The 18773-nt window shown below is 51.3% G+C and overlaps 1 protein-coding gene across 1 annotated transcript in view; it reads right to left on the bottom strand.

Annotated features, from left to right (window-relative positions):
- Positions 1-242: 242 nt before the first annotated feature.
- The window catches only part of Sil1 (SIL1 nucleotide exchange factor), a 244026-nt gene continuing 225495 nt past the window's right edge, over positions 243-18773 (bottom strand). The window contains exons 9-11 of the mRNA XM_059246149.1: positions 3676-3772; positions 3074-3238; positions 243-755 (exon numbers count right to left, since the gene is read on the bottom strand). Of these exons, the coding sequence (XP_059102132.1) occupies positions 399-755; positions 3074-3238; positions 3676-3772 (619 nt within the window). The 3' untranslated portion in view covers positions 243-398. The remainder of the gene's footprint in view (positions 756-3073; positions 3239-3675; positions 3773-18773) is intronic.

Below are 18773 nucleotides of genomic sequence, written 5' to 3' on the forward strand. Positions count from 1 at the left end.
AGCCATCTCTCCAGCCCCCTAGTATTCGTTCTTATCTCAGAGGTTAAATGACTTTCAAAGTGAAGTAGCCAGAGGTTGCCAACTCTAAGACCAGGCCTCTTTTCAGAAGCCTGTTACTGGAAGCCCTGGGTGACCAACATGTCCCTGGGGGCCATCGCCAGTAGCTCATATCCTCAGGCCTCCCAGGAACGGTGCCAGTCAGAGGCTAAGCCTGATGTGCACAGACAAGAGACAGACCACGGTCCTGATGTCTCTGTTTAATAACCATGCCAGCTCTGCCCAGATAAAGCTCATGCTCCAGTAGGGAAGCCCTCCCTCCTGGCTGATGTCCCCTGAAGAGCTCACCCAAGCTCTCACTGGCATCAGCCCAGTCCACTCCTGGTATCAGCGTGACAGCCTCATCTCAGTTCCTTCAGCAAGCTGTTGATGGAGGCCAACAGTTCCCGGAAGTAGCCCTCATCTTCGCCCTCCTGGAGTTCCAGTGAGGCCAGTGCTTGGTACTCGGCTTGGAGACTGCCTAGTGTCTGGCTGAGCTGGAGGTCTTGACGGTAGCGATCCCGGCAGGTGGCCAGGAGGGCGCCCAGCGTCTGCAGCACCTTCTCCCGAGCATCATGCTCTGGAAGTGCCAGGAGGTGGGCAGTGATCTCACACCAGCCTTGTTCCCGCAAGCCTGGTAGGAGGTGGACCTGGCGGTACTGCTGCAGCTTCTCTGGAGATGAGTCCTGGGTCAACTCTGCCTCCTCCTCAGCAAACATCTGCACAGCCAGGACCGGGGTGGGGGTGGGGGGGTGGAGAGAATGCCGACAGCGGTCACCTTCCCCTGGACTAGCTCTTCCCATTAGGAGATGCTTAGCTACTTTCTATGTGACTCTGGGCTACCTGGGGCCTCCAGGGGGGCAGTCAACTGCACTCTTGGCTTTTCACATGCTCCCTCAACCAAGTGGGTGTCCATCTGTCTGCCCACTCATACATTCATCAAAGCACCAGCACACAGTGTTGGGAGCTGGAGAAACCAAAATGGAGACCCAGTCCCCGCTCCCAGCATCTAGCAAGTGAATCAAAATTCCTACAGATGGCTGGTGAGAGGGCTTAGTGGATAAAGACACTAGCTCTGGAAGCCTGGCAACAGGAGTTCCATTCCCAGAACCACATAAAAGTGAATGGAAAAAAATGAACCCAATTACACATTATGCACATGCACATATATATACCACTACCCGCACTATTAAACAACTCCTAAAAAGCAAGAGTTTCTGTGCACCTCGGCCCAGTCCTGGGCTGGTGGACACCTAGGAAACCCTTGTGGAAGGAACCACAGGTGGGGTCAGCTCCATGACCATCAGCTCAGGCAAGCATACACCCACACAGAGGCCCAGACACGAAAGTGCTGCACTCGGTAGAGGCTCACCAATTCTGAGGCAGAGGAGGAAAAATCTGGGCTAGCTGCTGAGCCATCCAAGGCCTTGAGGTCTACATGGTAGTCCTTCCAAGCAAGTAGATGATGTCATCCTTAGGCCATTCTGGAATACCCACCCCACGTCTGGCTCCAGTTCTTTCTTTCTTTTTTTTTTTTTTTTTTTTTTTTGGTTTTTCGAGACAGGGTTTCTCTGTGTAGCTTTGCGCCTTTCCTGGGACTCACTTGGTAGCCCAGGCTGGCCTCGAACTCACAGAGATCCGCCTGGCTCTGCCTCCCAAGTGCTGGGATTAAAGGCGTGCGCCACCACCGCCCGGCCCAGTTCTTTCTTTCTTAGGGACCACATGAGGTTCTGAAGTCCCCTGGCTCAAAGTCACCACTGTCCTCCCTGGAGAAGAATGGCTGAATCCACAGCATTTACAGAGGAAACCCCAGAGGAAAGAGGTCTGTTCCTCCCTGGCAATGTCAGTGTGCAAGCTCTCCTCTGGGCCAGCAGGATGCAAACGAAAAGCCTTATACTTGGCTCTGAGCAGCACAGAACTAAGAAACGAGATTCCAGCAGCTTCGAAGGACAGAGACACACAATGAGAAATGAGACAAGCAGAGAAGGAGAGGGGGAGAGAGAAGGGAAGAGAGAGGAGAGAGAGAGGAAGACAGAGAGAGAGGAAGAAATAAAAGGGAAGAGAGAACAAGAGAGAAAAGGGGAGAGGAAGAGAGAGAGGAAGAGAGAGAGGAAGACAGAGAGAGAGGAAGAAAGAAAAGGGAAGAAAGAGAACAAGAGAGAAAAGGGGAGAGGAAGAGAGAGAGGAAGAGGAAGAGAGAGAGGAAGAGAGCAAAGAGAAGAGAGAGGAAGAGAGAGAGAAAGAGGAAGACAGAAAAGGGAAGAGAGAGGAGAGAGAAAAAGAGAAAGAGGAAGAGAGAGAGAGAGAGAGAGGAAGAGAGAAAAGGGAAGAGAAAGGAGAGAGAGGACAAGATTCACTACTTAGAGGAAAGATGGGTGGGATGGGAAGGCCTGCAGCTTCCAATGGTATACATCAAGCCCAGGACTAGCCAGCCCTGTCCCACCAGTCAGCAATGGGCACAGAGGCTAAACAGAGAGCCCACTGCAGAGGCCAAGAATCCCGGCCAACTTCTCTCTTCTCAAGATGCCTCCTAGGCTTGCAAAAACCCAAGTGGACTGGGCACCAAGTCTCCCCCAGGTAACAAACCATTGGGGTCCATCCTGAGCCCTTGCTCAGAGCCAGAGCTCCCAGAGGAAGTATGTCCAGGTTTCTAGAATCCTAGAGTTAGCAGCAGCCCGGCCTAGCTCTGGTCTCCTGGCTGCGGCATGCTCCCAAGCTCTGCTGCTGCATTCCTCCTCCGCCTTCCTCCTAAAGCCTGCACACTTGGCACTGACCATCGCTAGCACCTCCTCCCTCCCTCCCTCCCTCCCTCCCTCCCTCCCTCCCTCCCTCCCTCCCTCCCAGCCCTCGGGATCCAGCTGAGGTGTCATGTCTCAGATGACAGCGTCTTTGATACACATCTTTGCTCCCCATCCATTCACCTGTCCATCCACTCGGCTGGACAGAAGCATGGGGGGGGGGCGGCGCTTTGGTCCAACCACCAGAGGCGAGCACGGAGCAGAGCAAAGGGGATGGCAGAGCGGGCGCGGGCACTCACCTTCTCTGTGACCAGGTCATAGAGCAGGGTGACCACACGCACGGCCAGGACCTTCGCCGTCTCCTCTTGCACGAGACTCCTGAGGACCTGCAGCCCCCCGAGCTTCAGGAACTGCTGCTGGGCATAGGGGAAGTGGCGCAGCAGGGAACACAGAGCGAACAGGACCTGGGAGGCACAGGCTGGGGATAAGGGAGAGCCACACAGATCTGTACCGACTACGGATCCAGCCCAGCCTCCATTCTTCCTGGACTCTTTATTCCCTTGGGTCCATCTGCGCCCCAGAACTCAGGGTGATGGAAGCCAGGGGACTTTAACAAAACTGAGCAGGCAAATGATGGACAAACAGCATGGTTCAAGGGACTCTGTGTGTGTGTGTGTGTGTGTGTGTGTGTGTGTGTGTGTGTGTGTGTGCAAAGCCACTGAGCCACAGCTGTGCCCGGGCCTCCAGATGACACTGCCATCAGCTTTAGCTGGTGTGAGCTCTCCGTGACACCGGTGGACAGTGCTCAGGCCCCATGTATGGCATAAGTTGGAAGGAGTCTTTCCCCTTCGGGCCCTGCAGGTGTGCCAGCCACCGGGTGGGGCCGGGGCCAGAGACTTGCCTTCTTCTTGGCAGTGAGAGGCTGCTCTGTGGCCAGGATGACCAAAAGTTTCTGTAGCGCTCCGCCTTCAATGGCTTCCACCTGGACCTTCGGATTACTGTGGGGAGAAGAAGAAACTGTGATTCTGGGCCGGGCGATGGTGGCGCACGCCTTTTATCCCTGCACTCAGGAGGAGACAGAGGCAGGGGGACCTCTGAGTTTGAGACCAGCCTGGTCTACAGAGTGAGTTCCAGGACACTGGGAAACCCTGTACTGAAAAAAACCCAAAACCAAAACTCAAACCAAACCAAACCAAAACAACAAGAAACCGGGCTGCTTTACTAGGTCCAGGATCCAGGGAGAGACCTAGGGGCTAATACCACACCAACCTCCCTTGGAAGTGTCAAGGAATACAAAGCATGGCTCTTATCCTGGACAAGTATTACTCAGCTGGGGAAAAAGAGATAAATGTGTGCAGACCCACCTAGGTACAATGGGCTATGGCAGAGATAAGAGGACCAAGGGCCGCATGCCGGCCTGCTGCTCCCCAGAAGCCAACAGACTAGGCGTTCTAGGAGAGAAATCACGTCTCCCACCATCAGGCCATTCTGAAACTGAAACAGCACCCAGACGTGCTACTCCCTGTCCCCGCTGTCTGGAGCCAGGGTTGGGAGCTCCATCTCCCGTGACCCAGGCAGTCACCTACGAGGGAGAGCTAGTAACAGCTCTGCTTCCCAGGTGCAGAGCTGGAGGCCAGGCCCAGGAGCCCATCGTCTACCCATTCAGCACTCAGAACCTGCTAGAACACCACCTGGGAAGAAGCAAAGCAAGAGAGACCAGAGCCTCCGAATGCAAAGAAGATCTCCGTGCAGGACTACCCCGCAGTTCCACAGCAGACTCCACCAAAGCAGTTACCGTGACCGTCTCTGTCCCCAGCTCCTCCATGCTCAGCACAGAGCCTGCCACACTATGGCGCCTAACACACAGGGAGGGAATAAACAGGTACACCACCACGGACAGGCTGAGAATCTGGGAGGCATTAGAACCACCATCTCCATCCCTGGGATGAAGAGCTGGCTCAGCGCCCGTTTCTCTTGCAGAGAACCCAGGCTTGGTTCCCAGCTCCTACCTAGCAGTTCACGCTTGCCTGGAGCTTCAGGTTCAGGGGATCCTGCAGTTTCTGGTCTCCAGGGACTACATGTACATGTTGCGAACATATATACACGCGGACAGTCACACATATACAGAAAATAAAAATAGATAAATCCTTAACAAATATTTCAATCCCAGTCCTCCTGGATATAAGAAGGGTACCAGGCGGGGGGGGGGGGGGGGGGGCATGCTGGGAAACCCAGATAATGACATTCTTTCACATTTTCCCCTTCTTTTCCTCCTTTCTTTTCGAGGCAGGGTCTCTCTACAGAGCCCTGATTGTTCTGGTACTCACTATATAGACCAGGCTGGCCTTGAACTCACAGAGATTCACCTGCCTCTGTCTCCCGAGTGCTAGGATTAAAGGCATGCGCCACCATGCCTAGCACATTCCTTTGCTTTCTTTTATGGTTTTGGTTTGAGGCAGTGTCTTGCTGTAGCCCAAGCTAACCTCAACTCCACTGCAATTCTCCTGCCTCAGGCTCTTGAATGCCAGGATCACACACATGCATCAGGGTCCTTTGGTTTCTAAGATCACATTAATGACCAATTACGGAGCATGTACCAAGCACAGAAGCCTATATGGTCAGGCCCCTAGGCAAGCTCAAGGTTCTCCCACTCAGAGGCTCATGCAGGACTCCCCCGAGTTTACAAGTGTCCAGCCAAAGGTCAGAGAGACACATACACCCAGGCAGCCCATAAAGGGGTTCCAACATCTCCAGAAGTCTCTGGCTGGTTTAAGTTCATCACGGGGAACAAGTACCCCGGAACCTCCAAAGCACTCGCCACTCTCAAACTCTGAGTTCCTAGTCAGGCAGCCTCACAGTGTCCCCAACAGTGTGATGGGGCACAGAGAAGAAAGGACAAGTTGGAAGAGTCAGCTTCTGTCCTGGTCCAAAGTCCAGAGAAAGGAGGAAAATCAGTACACCACACTGCTGCCTTCAAAGAAGACCCAGCATCACTGGGTGCTCTTCCAGAGGACCCGGGTTGAAGTCCCAGCACCCACATGGCAGTTCACAACTATTTGTAGCTCCAGTTCTAGGGGACGCAACTCCTTCACACAGCATAGGTAGAGTCAAAACACCAGTGTGCACTAAATAAATACGTAAATCTTAAAAAAAAAAAAAAAAAAGAGGCCCAGCACACAACCAGTAACCCCAAAGCTGGACAGATGGAATGCTAGGGGTCACGTCATCCCCCGAAATGGCCTGGCCCTTCTGCTTCAAGGCTGAGAGCAGAGCTAGCACACAGTTTTCTTTCATGCCTCTCTTCTGGCATCCTCCCATCAGAAAGCATGTATGGAGCGTGCTGGCCAGTCCCATGACAGCTCCATCCTTGTGCATAGGGAGCAGCCTGGAGGGGAAATAGAGTTGTCCCAGGAGATGGCAGGCTGACAGTTCCTTTCCAGACAGGCAGGCAGTCTGTGTTGGGGGCTGGGGCGGAGCTTCTTCCGGGCCTCCATTCCCCTACTTGAGACAGGCAGCTGCTTCATCAATGTGTGAGCTAATTAGGGCCATTTCTGTCATCATGTGGCTGAGGAACATTCACCCACAACAGACAGGGTCTATGAAGGGAGGGCTGCCATGCTGGGAAATTCACTGCCATCAAGTGCTGCCTCCCAAAGAAGGGGGGGCTGCGAGGCCCGACAATGTACCAGCCCTAGAAAGCACCTCAGAGGCGCCCCATCCCCGTGGGCCCCAAGCAAAATCTGCCACAGAACCCACCGTAAGGGTCTTGGCAGATCAAGCAGGGTTAAGCATCAGAGCCCTTCCACGTCACACTGGACGCAGAACAAAGAATTCGCTCCTCAGGCAGGCTGCCGTAAACCAGGAACCGCTACAGTTGAGCCGACCACAGCCCACCCTTCCCAGGGAGCAAAGCCCATTTGGACTGCAGGGAGAACAGGGCTCCGAACAGAGATGAAAACCAGAGAGAAAGAGAAAGCTGGGGACTTCTCGAGTGGGCAGCAGGCCCACAGGCGGTTAGTTACACATGCCTGTGGCAAGACGCCGCATGGGCGGCCTGGGCCTGTGTGCTGCCCAGCCTTTCCATGTCCACATGAGATAAGGATCTACACTAACTCTGGGCCCCACCCCTGGGGTCTCATGCCCTCGGGGTCCCACGAAACACTCCCTAGAATGGGACGTTAGTGCTTTCCAGGCAAAGGGCTGAGGAAGCGAGAAGGGGGAAGGATGGGCCTGAGATTTCAGGTGGCTTTAGACTGTGCAGGCAGGGACAGACAGACAGTAGGACAGCTGTACAGACAGCAGAATGGCGTTCTGCAGTCAGCCCCGAGCAGAACAGACCTTCTCTCCAGGTAACCCAGCATGGGTCCTCAACGTTCAGAGCTCTGTGTGCTCTGCGGGAGACGCCTATAGCTCAGACTAAGCTCTAAGGATATGCAAGGGCCAAGGCCTGGAGGAAGATCAGAGGGGATATGTTAACAGTGGCCGACGACCTGGATTGGTCCCTTGATCGGTTCCTCACCTGGAATCAGAGCTGGGCCTAACCTCATTTTAAAGACACAGTGACTATTGAACATCACAATACTAAATAATGTGTTGTACCAAGACTATGATCACAGTGGACTTGCTTCACAAGGAGACCTGACCAAATCCTTGAGAGCAGAGCTGCATCCACGCCAGCTCCATCCCACTCATCCCATGGGCTCTGGACCAGAGTTCTGCCTGAGCCTGGAGAAGGCCAGTCCTGGTGGCTGGAAGGTGGTGTCCTCCAAAGGGGATCTGAGGGTGGTAAAAAGTTAGAAGGCTTCCTTGCCCTTTAGTGATGCCAGGACACCAGTGTACTCAAAGACAACAGAAGGACACTGAGATGGAGCTCGTCTACGCTGTGGCTGAGCTGGCCGGACTGAACAAATACCATTAGCACTTGGACCGTTGGGACGCTCACCAGCGAGTCCGCCGGCTGTGTGTGGAGGGCCGGCAGCAGCTGCTGCTCTGTAAATCTTAAGTGGGACAGGTAGGGAGAAGGGTGGATCTCAGAACTGGAAGTGAGTGCATTTGCGAAGACCAAACAGTTGGGTCAGGTGGCAGCAATATGCCAATTTGGCACAGGCCATCATTCATATTTTAGCTAAGCTGAGCAAGTGTCTGGCTGTCCCTGACTTTAAGAGCAGCCGGGCAGGGCCAGAGACCCCGTGAGAATGCTGCCTGACACAGTCTTCTTAGGCCTTGACCTTCAGGACTGGCGGCATAATTTTCAGGCCCAGGTAAACATGAAAATGTGGGCTCCTTCAAAGATTAGCAGTTTCAAGGTGGTCCCAGGAGAGCACTGGGTCACACGTGGGCCCTGTTGAGTGTGGGCTTCTGCGTCACTGCACTGGTCTCCAGGCCACCGTGTGGGGATACACAGAAACCCTGCTTGGGGTAATCTGACTGAAAGTGGAGTGTGACTCTGCAAAGAGAGAAAAGGTGGAGGAGGCAGAAGTCTGGGATGGGAAGTGGGGGAGGCTGACAACGGATGGGGCCAGAAAATGCTCAGGTACAGCCTGGAGCAGAGCTTGCAGCTGCTGGATTCCCAGATGGAGCATGGGCATGTCCACAGGGCACTGGACACACGCCAGGGCTCTGGGCATGTCCACAGGGCACTGGACACACACCAGGGCTCTGGCATGTCCACAGGGCACTGGACACACACCAGGGCTCTGGGCATGTCCACAGGGCACTGGACACACACCAGGGCTCTGGCATGTCCACAGGGCACTGGACACACGCCAGGGCTCTGGCATGTCCACAGGGCACTGGACACACACCAGGGCTCTGGGCATGTCCACAGGGCACTGGACACACACCAGGGCTCTGGGCATGTCCACAGGGCACTGGACACACACCAGGGCTCTGGGCATGTCCACAGGGCACTGGGCACACGCCAGGGCTCTGGGCATGTCCACAGGGCACTGGGCACACACCAGGGCTCTGGGCATGTCCACAGGGCACTGGGCACACACCAGGGCTCTGGCATGTCCACAGGGCACTGGGCACACACCAGGGCTCTGGGCATGTCCACAGGGCACTGGGCACACACCAGGGCTCTGGGCATGTCCACAGGGCACTGGGCACACACCAGGGCTCTGGGCATGTCCACAGGGCACTGGGCACACACCAGGGCTCTGGGCATGTCCACAGGGCACTGGGCACACACCAGGGCTCTGGGCATGTCCACAGGGCACTGGGCACACACCAGGGCTCTGGGCATGTCCACAGGGCACTGGGCACACACCAGGGCTCTGGTCATGTCCACAGGGCACTGGGCACACACCAGGGCTCTGGGCATGTCCACAGGGCACTGGGTACACACTAGGCTTTGGGCATATTCACAGGGTACCGGGCACATGCCAGGGCTCTGGGTATGTCCACAGGGCACTGGGCACACACCAGAGAAATGTGCTGTCTTATGGGGCCTTGAAGCACTCTGAAGCAGGGCAAACATTTCTTCTTTCCACTGTGTTCTAGAATCTGGAGATGTCATATAGCAGGGCAAACACCTGAGGAGGTTGTCCCAGTCTGGAGCCTGCATGGTTTTGCCTGTTGGAACCGTGCATTCATTTCCCTGCAGACAGTAAGGTTCTTTCTCTGGTGTCTTCACCGGGCCTAAGCCCGATCCGTGGCCTGAGCATCTGTGAAGTACTGTCCTCCACATGTGCAATCCTGTAAATGTGGGGAGCAGGAAGGAGCCATGCAGGCCAGTTAGGGACAAGTTAGGTGTGTAATCAATCACACAAGACACAGTCACCTGGGACATCTCTTTTTGTATGTCATTTCAGATAAGGCGCTGCAAATTACAGAAAAATAAGCCATGCACAGTGGCATGTACTATGATCCTAGAACTCAGGGGTTAAGGACAAAAGAGTCCTTTGAACTCATGGGTTCAAGACCCCATTTCAAAACAACAGCAACAAACAGAAAAGTAATTCCTTTTTTTTTTTTTTTTTTTTAATTTTTTGAGACAGGTTTTCTCCATGTAACAGCTTTGGCTGTCCTAGAACTTGCTTTGTAGACCGGGCTGACCTCGAACTCACAGAGATCCGCCTACCTCTGCCTCCTGGGTGCTGGGGTTAAAGGCATGAGCCACCACCACCCAGCTCAGAAAAATAGTTTACAGAGAAACTTCCCATCCACACACCCACACCCTGACCTGTGGTGGGTGAGGGAGCTGATCCTCCCTCTCACCAGCTGCAGCACTCAGGAGAGTGGCCCCTGCACCTTGCCTGGGCAGCACAGTAGCGCTGGCCCTGCTGACCCTGGTGTGGGAGTGAGCTGTGGGCCTGAAAGCAGGAGAACCGGCCCCGCCCCTTGCCCATCGCTGCATAGGATGAACTAGCCAGGGTAATGCTGAAGAGCCCACCCTGGTGGTGAGGACAGGGGAGCACTAGCCAGCTGACCAACACTGCAACTACCCAGGCTCAGAACCAGGGTTATGAGTTGGCCCACCCCAACATCCACCCCATCTGTGATCGCTGGAGCATGTGGAGGGGCCGGTCCTGCAGATCCAAAGTGGCAGGATCTCTACAACACAGGGCAACAACAAGATATCCAAGAGGAGTCCCAGTGAGGGCCCAGGATCTATGCGTAGCAAAAACCAGAGGCCTCGAACCAGACCAATGACTCTTTGCACACTTGCAAGTGAAGATCTGTGGACTAAAGGGTTTACTGCGTGACTCACTGTGTCACACTACAGCTTCCATGATGAGATTGAGTTTTCCCTTTTTTCTTCTTCTTTTTTTCTCTTAAATTTTATTTTATTTTGTGAGGGAGGTTGCAAGGGCAGAGGGGAGGATACCAAGGGATGGGGAAATGAATGGGATAGAGATGCATGATGTGAAAGACACAGAGAATAAATAAAAAGAAAGTTTAAAAAAATAATATAAGAAACAGCTCCCATCGACTCTCCGTTGTTAATGTGATCACATCAGCTTCTGTTGTTGTGCCCTCCCCTCCCCCTCCCATTCTCCCACTTGTCTTCAGTGCTGGGGTCAAACCAGGGCTTTGCACATGCCTGACAAATCCTCTGCCACCGAGCTGTACCCTAAGACCTCTCTCCTTAGACATTACACAGAACTTTCCCGATCATTTGTGAGCGGGCTGCAGACATGACATCCATTTACTCCTAAACACATCGGAATGGGTTTGGGAAGGACAGACCGTACAGATGCCAGGTCAGGAAACGAACTCCGATACAGCGATGTACACGGTGTTCAGTTTCCGCCAACCATCCCAAGAATTTCCCTTTTAGAAAAGCATTTTTTACCCCAGGTCTAGTCCAAGCCCACAGTAGTAGCATATTTTACTAGTCTCCTTTGCTCTGGAAGTCCTGTTTTGTATGACATTGACATTTAAGAGTGCAGGCCACTTGTACAATGTCCCTCAGTTTGGATTTATCTCATGATTAGACTGAGGTTATTCATGTTGGCAGAAATATCACAAAAACCATGTTGTTTATTTCTCAGTACATCATATCAGAGGACACGAGATGTCAATCAGTCCCACAGCTGGTCATGTTCACTTCGAATATTTGATTATGGAAGCGCTTGTCAGATTTCTCCACTGTGATATTATTTATCCCTTAGAAATTAATAAAGGTTGTGTGGAGACACTTGGAGATAGTAAGACAACCTTACTCATTGGTCTTTCACCGCTGGTTCTAGCGCTCACTGGCAGTTCTTGGCTAACTAATTAGTTCTGTGTTGTCCAATGAGAACTTGTACACCCTGCCATGGCTTCCGTCTTTGGCTGTTGGCGCTGTACCTGTGACAACTGGTCCGTCTGCCTTCGTTTGTTCAGTTACAATCAGTACGGGTTCAGGGACTCTCGTTTCACCTTTGTCAATATGCGATGCTCACACCATCCTTGAACCCATTACAGTCCTTTCACCATGCAGTATAGCTTTCCGACACGCCTGCTCTCTTGTTTGTTTTTCAGACAGGCTTCTCTGTGTAGCCCTGGCTGTCCTGGAACTTGCTCTGTAGACCAGGCTGGCCTCGAACTCAGAGATCCATCTGTCTTTGCCTCCCAAATGCTGGGATTAAAGGTGTGTCCCACCACCACCTAGCTCTGATGTGCTTTTCTCATTCTTTGCATTTTCTGACACAGATACTTTTATTTGAAATACTGTATTTCTTCTGCAACAGACATGTTGCAGTGATTTTTCTAAGGAGCAATGCTTTTGGGGCACTTTTTGAAAATACAAAATCTAAACCCTACCTTCAGATACTAAATTACAGTCTCAGAAGGTATCAGCCCCAAACCCTACATTTCTGTGTGTTTTGTTGTTGTTGTTGTTTTCCAGAGCTAAGGACCGAACTTAGGGCCTTGCACTTGCTAGGCAAGCGCTCTACCACTGAGCTAAATCCCCAACCTCCAAACCCTGCTTTTCTATGTGTGTTCCACCTGTCTGTATCCTGAGAAGCAGCGTTTGTGATAACTGGCCCGAAGCCTAACCGGTGGTCCTGTACATCACCTCTGATAACCTGCTGTCTAGTACGTGAAGATCAGGAGAGAGGTCGCCATCAAACAAGACCACTGCATGCCGGAGTTACTTCAGCTGCTATGAAACAGTCTTCTGACGTGGAGCTGTAGTCTACGCTCATAAGGCTTCTCCCCACCAACCCCAAGTCTGCCCTCTCTAAGTGGAAGGCGCCGAATTCTGCCATGATGACCACAGCCCTTCTGAGGCTCGGGGCACCAAATGCCCAGAGAAGGCTCCCACCCCGGACCTGGTACCACAGGGACTCCTGCCGCCCTGACTTCCCACAGGTGCTCCATGAGATGCTCCTCCATCCACGCTCAGGGACTCCAGCTTGGTCAAATCTCTCAGAGCCCAGTGGGCCCAGCCATCTCTGTTACAGTGTCACTCTGTCCCTAAGCTTGAGGCTACCTCTATGTTTATGGCAATACTTTATAGAACTGACTTTGCTTAGGTCAACTCCCTGGAGGCCGGTCACATGATCCTCTGATGAACCTGGGTTTTCCCAACATGACCCAGGAACTAAACATAAGGCTTTTCAGTTAGCCTTATTAAAGAAAAAAATGTTAAATGTATGTAAGCAAACATCGAGTTACAAATAGTATGAGTGTTACACCACATACTTACTTCTGGCGGCCAAGTTTTCTCTAAACAATGAATACAGGTTATTATATGTACTAAATAAATTGTTTGTATCATTTTACTGGCAAAATTAATTTTTTGAGATAGGGCTGAGCTCACCATGTAGCTCTGGTTAAGAGACTTGCCTGCCTCTGCCTTAGTGTTAGAATTAAAGGCAAATATTACCACACATGGCCTCTAAATTAAATGATTTTAAAAGATTATACCACAACAACAAACAGCATGGCATTAAAATCCCAAAGGTACAGTAATGGTACACATGCCTTGGCAGTAACCAACAGCTCTCTAATTGACTTAAGACCTGCTCAACAAAGCTGGGGGGTGGCACACGCCTTTAATCCCAGCCCTCAGGAGGCAGAGGCAGGCGAATCTCTGTGAGTTCGAGGCCAGCCTGGGCTACAGAGTGAGTTCCAGGACATCCAGGGCTACACAGAGAAACCTTGACTTAAAAAAAAAAAAAAAAAAAAAAAAAAAAGACCCACTAAACAAGTGAGAAACCATGTCTGGTACTGGAAACCTAGCCTTCACCCAGGGCTTTGAAGTCCCAGCTCCTGGAGAACTGACGACTGCCACTTTATAAAGCCAGAATAATCCCCAACTACATCTAAGGATGTGTCCTAACACCCACAGATGTGTAGGTCTCACGTCTCAAAGACACTTACTTCTCTTTACAACACATGGAGGCCATTATGGAAAACCACAACCAATCAAAACGCAGAGCCCAGTCCCAATGGACTCATCTACAATACAACTCACTTCAAGGCTCAGGGAATACTGTGGAAGAGGGCAGGAAGACTGTAAGAGCCAGAGGACCAGGGAGTTTGCTGTGAGCATGTCTCCTAGAACTATCAGAAGCCACACCCATAAAGTCCCCCACATGACGGCCTAAACAGGAGCTGAAGGACAGCAGCAATAGACACACAACGTGGATTGGAGCAGGAAGCCCAGGAGGCCTCGACTCCACAAAAACCAACAGGCAATCAAGGACTGCTGAGATTGAGCGTCTCCTAGGGAAGGACCCACCACTGGCTACCCAATACCAAACAGCCAGCCCTGAAAACATACGTAAGTAACATTACACAGATCAGACAGGTTACCCTTGTGTGTTTAGGAATACACATACACAAAACGTACACACACACACACACACACACAACGACAGTGAAAAAAGAGGCCATGAATTTGAAAAAGAGCAAGGAGGGGAGGGTTTAGAAGGAGGAAAGGGAAGAGAGAAATGTTGTAATTATATTATAATCTCAAAAAGGAAATAATCTAAAAATATGTTTTCGTTTTTATGTGTGAGTGTTTTGTCTGCATGCATGTCTGTGTACCACACGCACGCAGTGCCTTTGGAGGTCAGAAGAGGGCGTCAGATGACCCCCCCCCCCCCCAGAACTGAAGTGCCGCCCTGGAACTGAACCCTGGTCCTGTATGAGAGCAAGAGCTGCGCTCACTCACAAGCCTTCTCTCCAGCGGCCTAAAGTTAAAATTTTAATAGCAAAATGTAAAACATCTCTTTGCTCCTGGAGTCTTTCATCCCAGCCGTCACTTGGATTTTTTTGATCTTCCTTCTGTCATGGATCCAACATGCTAATTATTCACTTCTTTCTGTGGTATCTGTTGCCATGCCTTAATAAAAGCACCAAAATGAGGGAGGGAGGGAGATGGGAGGGAGGGAGGGAGGGAGGGAGGGAAGGAGGGAGGGAGGGAGGGAGGGAGGGAAGAGGGAGGGAAGGAAGGAGGGAACGAAGATTCAAAACTCAGACTGGACAGAGTGTGACAGGCACATTCCCCGTGGTGAAGGCCCTGCTGACCCCGAATCTCTGCTACAACTCTACACCGTGACCATCTTTGCTGTGTGCGTTAGATTACACTGGGACTCTAGCACGTTTTCTAGCACGTTTTTCATAAATGCAGACTTCCTCTGAGGCTCTATCACTGAAATCTCTTAGCTGGCAAGTTCCTCTGAAAAGGAAATTGAACGTAGGAAGGTGCCTGAGGGCGACTCCTGTAGAGACGGTCTGAGGTTTCTTGAATCACATCAGTGGCTGGACACGGGTATGTCACGTTTTGTTCCCGTGTTGTATGGATTGAGATCAATGAAACTGATATTTGTTTTTTTCATAAACAGAGTGGGAGGAAAGCGGGGAGGGAAGTGGGAGGGAGTCAAACATTAAACTGATCTGCAGGATTTGGTCTCCCTCCCCCTCCCAGTCCCCAATCCATCATAAAGATTCACGCGCACACAGGCCTCATGAAGATGGTCTCAGTTTTCCGTTGACATTTGAGTTTTCAGACTGTGATCCGGAGAAGCCAGAGGCTTGTTTGCTCAGATGATCTCATTTGCTCACACTCTTGACCTCCAGCTCCTCCTGGCTGTGGTTGCCTACTTTTTCCAGCAAAAGGAAGCCCGCTGCCCTTGAAAGAGAAGGCAGAGGCCAACGAGAATCATGGCCGCCCACCACACAGAGTCATGTGACTCAACAAGATCTGTGGCCTCCTGTACCCCTCTCTCAATGTCAGCCCCGCCAAGTCTCCTCGCCGTTCTTGCTCCTGCCTCCTGGCCTTACCCGTCCGGCTACTCCTGACAGGTTCTCAGAGGTATGTTGCTTTCCTACCTTTTCAGTTTTTAATCTTTTCAATGAACCCCACCAAGCCTGTGGGAACCTCAGGCAGCTCCTTCTGCCCCTGCAGCAATCACTTGGACTCTATTTACACAGTTCAGTTTTCAGACTGAGTCATTCTGCTGTCCAAAGGTCTGGTTCAGACATCATATCTACTTTTTTCTGGGACTTTCTAAAATCTGCTTTCCCTAAAACCTGGAGCCAGGGACTTTCTGCATCCCCCTTGGCCTCTCCAAACACAGTTTCTGCAAAAGTTCCCCAACCTTTCATTGCATCAAAGAATTCTTTTTGTTCACAATACAATTTCAGTGGGGATTTCTTCTTTGCTGTTTTCTTAACCTCCTGAGAGATGAAACTGTCAGAGAAGTGAGTTTAATTTGTGAGCAAGTTGGCCAGGGATTGTAGCTCAGATAAGAGTGTGTGCCTAGCCAGGCACTGGTGGTGGCGGCGGCGGCGGCGGCGGCGGCGGCGGCGGCGGCGGCGGCGGCGGCGCACGCCTTTAATCCCAGCACTTGGGAGGCAGAGGTAGATGGATCTCAGTGAGTTTAAGGCCAGCTTGGTCTACAGAGTGAGTTCCAGGACAACCAGGGCTACACAGAGAAACGCTGTCTTGAAAACCAAACCATGTATTGCCTACAATACATGAAGCCCTAGGTTCAATCCTCCAAATCGCATAAACCAAGCTCAGAGGTAGAAGCAAGAGAATCCCATGTTCAAGGTCATCCTTGGTTTAGAGTGAAGAGTGAATTTGAGGCCAGCTTGGAATATAAGAGACCTTATCTCAGGGGGAAAAAAAAGGCAAGGGTTGATCAGGACCTGTTTTCTGCAGAAACAGTTCTACCTGTAGATCCTCACGGATGCTTCTGAAGCAGGTTTAACCTCATTTGCGGTGAGGGCATAGAGGACAGTGATCCCAGCTGAGGGCTGATGAAAGCCAATGATCTGGACTTTTTAATTTTTCAACTCAAATCCCAACTTCAGCGAGCGAACTTAATGGAGAACTTAACTGGTCTAGAATTGGAGAAACCTGGGTTCGAATCCTTCACCCCCCCAGCATTTCCAGGCTCTATGTCCTCCACCCTTCTGGCATCATTGGTGATGAAAGACAATTAAGTTCTACGACATCCCTGACAATCACTGCTAAGAGAAAATGCCTGGGTCTTCTGGCTTCTCCGAAGTGGGAGGCTCTACCTGTGGCAGGGAACAAGGAAGAAGTATAGCTTCCAAGCAATGGACGTTTCTCATTCTCAGCTTCGGTGGCTGGACAGACCAAGGCGGTACTAAAAGAATCCAGGGGGGTGGGGGAATGTAATTAACGAGCTAGAGGGAAAGCCTGGGAGGAAGGATCAAAGAAGCTAATTAGACCGTGCTAGAGGGACACCACAGGGTGGGGAACATGGCCGAGAGAGGGCTGAAGAGAATTATCTGTGTTCTCTAATTATTCCAGGAAGTCTCCGTGCAATTGTCTCTGGCAGTGAGGGAGGTGAGGTAGAAAAACAAGGTTAAGCAGAAGAAAATTTAGGCTAAAGCATGGGGGAATTTTTTTTTTTTCCCCACACTGAGATTCTCAAGTTTAGTAGAGAGCTCAGAGAAGGTGTGCACTTAGGCACTTAGGTTATTTATACCAGGCAGTGGTCTGCCACCCCACAGGTGCTGGCGGCCGGAGGCACACGCTTTGCCAGCATGAGGCTCTTCCCAGGAGACTCTCAAGTCACCCTGGTCCATGCTACAGCGATCCCGTGTGGCTCAGGACAGATTCCCCACTCATCCAGACCTTGTTCTCAAGAGTTCTGAGATGTGCTCTGCAAGCCAATCCTTTCCCTTCGTCCCCTCCCCTTCTCCGCTCTGAAAAACTCGATAAACATAGCATATCTCAGTGTATGAAAATCGTCTCAATAGGAGTTGCTTTTGCTACACAACTGTAGAAATGTTTATGAATGAGCCCTCTCCTAATAGCAGAAGAAAGGCAGCAGCCGTGGGATGGTCTACAGCTTCATTTACAAGATTTGGAAGTCATATATCTACAAATGTCTCTGCTGTGCAACATACATAACAAGCCTCAAAATATCCTTTGTTTGCTGAGGTTTTGCTCAGATATTTAAGGTTTCTGACAGTTTAAATATGGTGAACAATATGGTGAACCATCCAAATATTTTACATCATCGGTATTGGAAGGATCTTTATAAACAATGAGTTCAGGTTCTGAAAGGCAGGCTCAGCACTGGGTTCCTGGTTTCCCATGGGGGTGGATCGACGTGGCCTCGGTGGCTGGCTGCAAGCTGCGAGGATGGTCTCACAGTTCCCACTGACATGGGTTTCCCATGCACCTTTGCTCACGTTGTAACAGAGGAGGGCACTGGGTAGCATGGCTCCATGGCCTCCCCACCCTGGCTCAGGGATCATGAGGAATTTGTTCTGGGTTACAAAGGATAAAAAGGGGCTGGAGAGATGGCTCAGCAGTTAAGAGCACTGGCTGCTCTTACAGAGGGGCTGGGTTTCCCAGCTCCCACATGAATGCTCACCTGTAGCTCCAGTTCCAGGGGAACTGACGCCCTCTTCTGGCCTCCATGGGCACCTGCGCACATATGGTGCACATACAGACAAGCAGGCACACATGCACACAGAAATAGTTTTGGAAAAGATGGCTAAAGAGCTCTCTTTCCTCTCTCTGTTTCTGTCTCTGTCTCTGTCTCTCCCTCTCTCATTTAGTGCCAAGGATTGAACCTACAGCCTTGGGCAGCTAGACAAACACTCTCCACTAGATCACACTCCTAGGCCCACAGCTCCCTTACATGCAGGAAGGAGGCCTGACCTTGCCAGAGGCCCCTTCCCTGATTCATCACACTAGGAGCCTAGAAGGAACAAAGGCTTCGGATTCTGGAGAAGTCCTCTAGAGACAGAATAACGGATGGTTTGGTTAATGAACATGCTATTTGCGTGGAATTCCTGGGCCAGTCAGCTGTTTTACAAATAGTGACTGAACTCGGCATGCAGTTAAGGATCTTAGGTCCACAGCAAAGAATGGAAATAGTTCCTGCTCCCATTAGGAAAAATCAATAGCTAACAACAGAGGTGTGTGGAGAGAAAGGGCTAGCTCATAATGGAATCATTCAGGAAGGACAGTCTTGGCAAAGTCTAAAGTCATTAAGAGCAGAGGAGAAAGGCTAAAATTCTGTTAACATTGTCCATCTGAAGTCAGATGAGATCTAGTTTTTGCTG

The sequence above is a fragment of the Peromyscus eremicus genome, chromosome 19 (assembly GCF_949786415.1).
Source record: "Peromyscus eremicus chromosome 19, PerEre_H2_v1, whole genome shotgun sequence".
In the NCBI taxonomy this organism is placed as follows: domain Eukaryota; kingdom Metazoa; phylum Chordata; class Mammalia; order Rodentia; family Cricetidae; genus Peromyscus; species Peromyscus eremicus.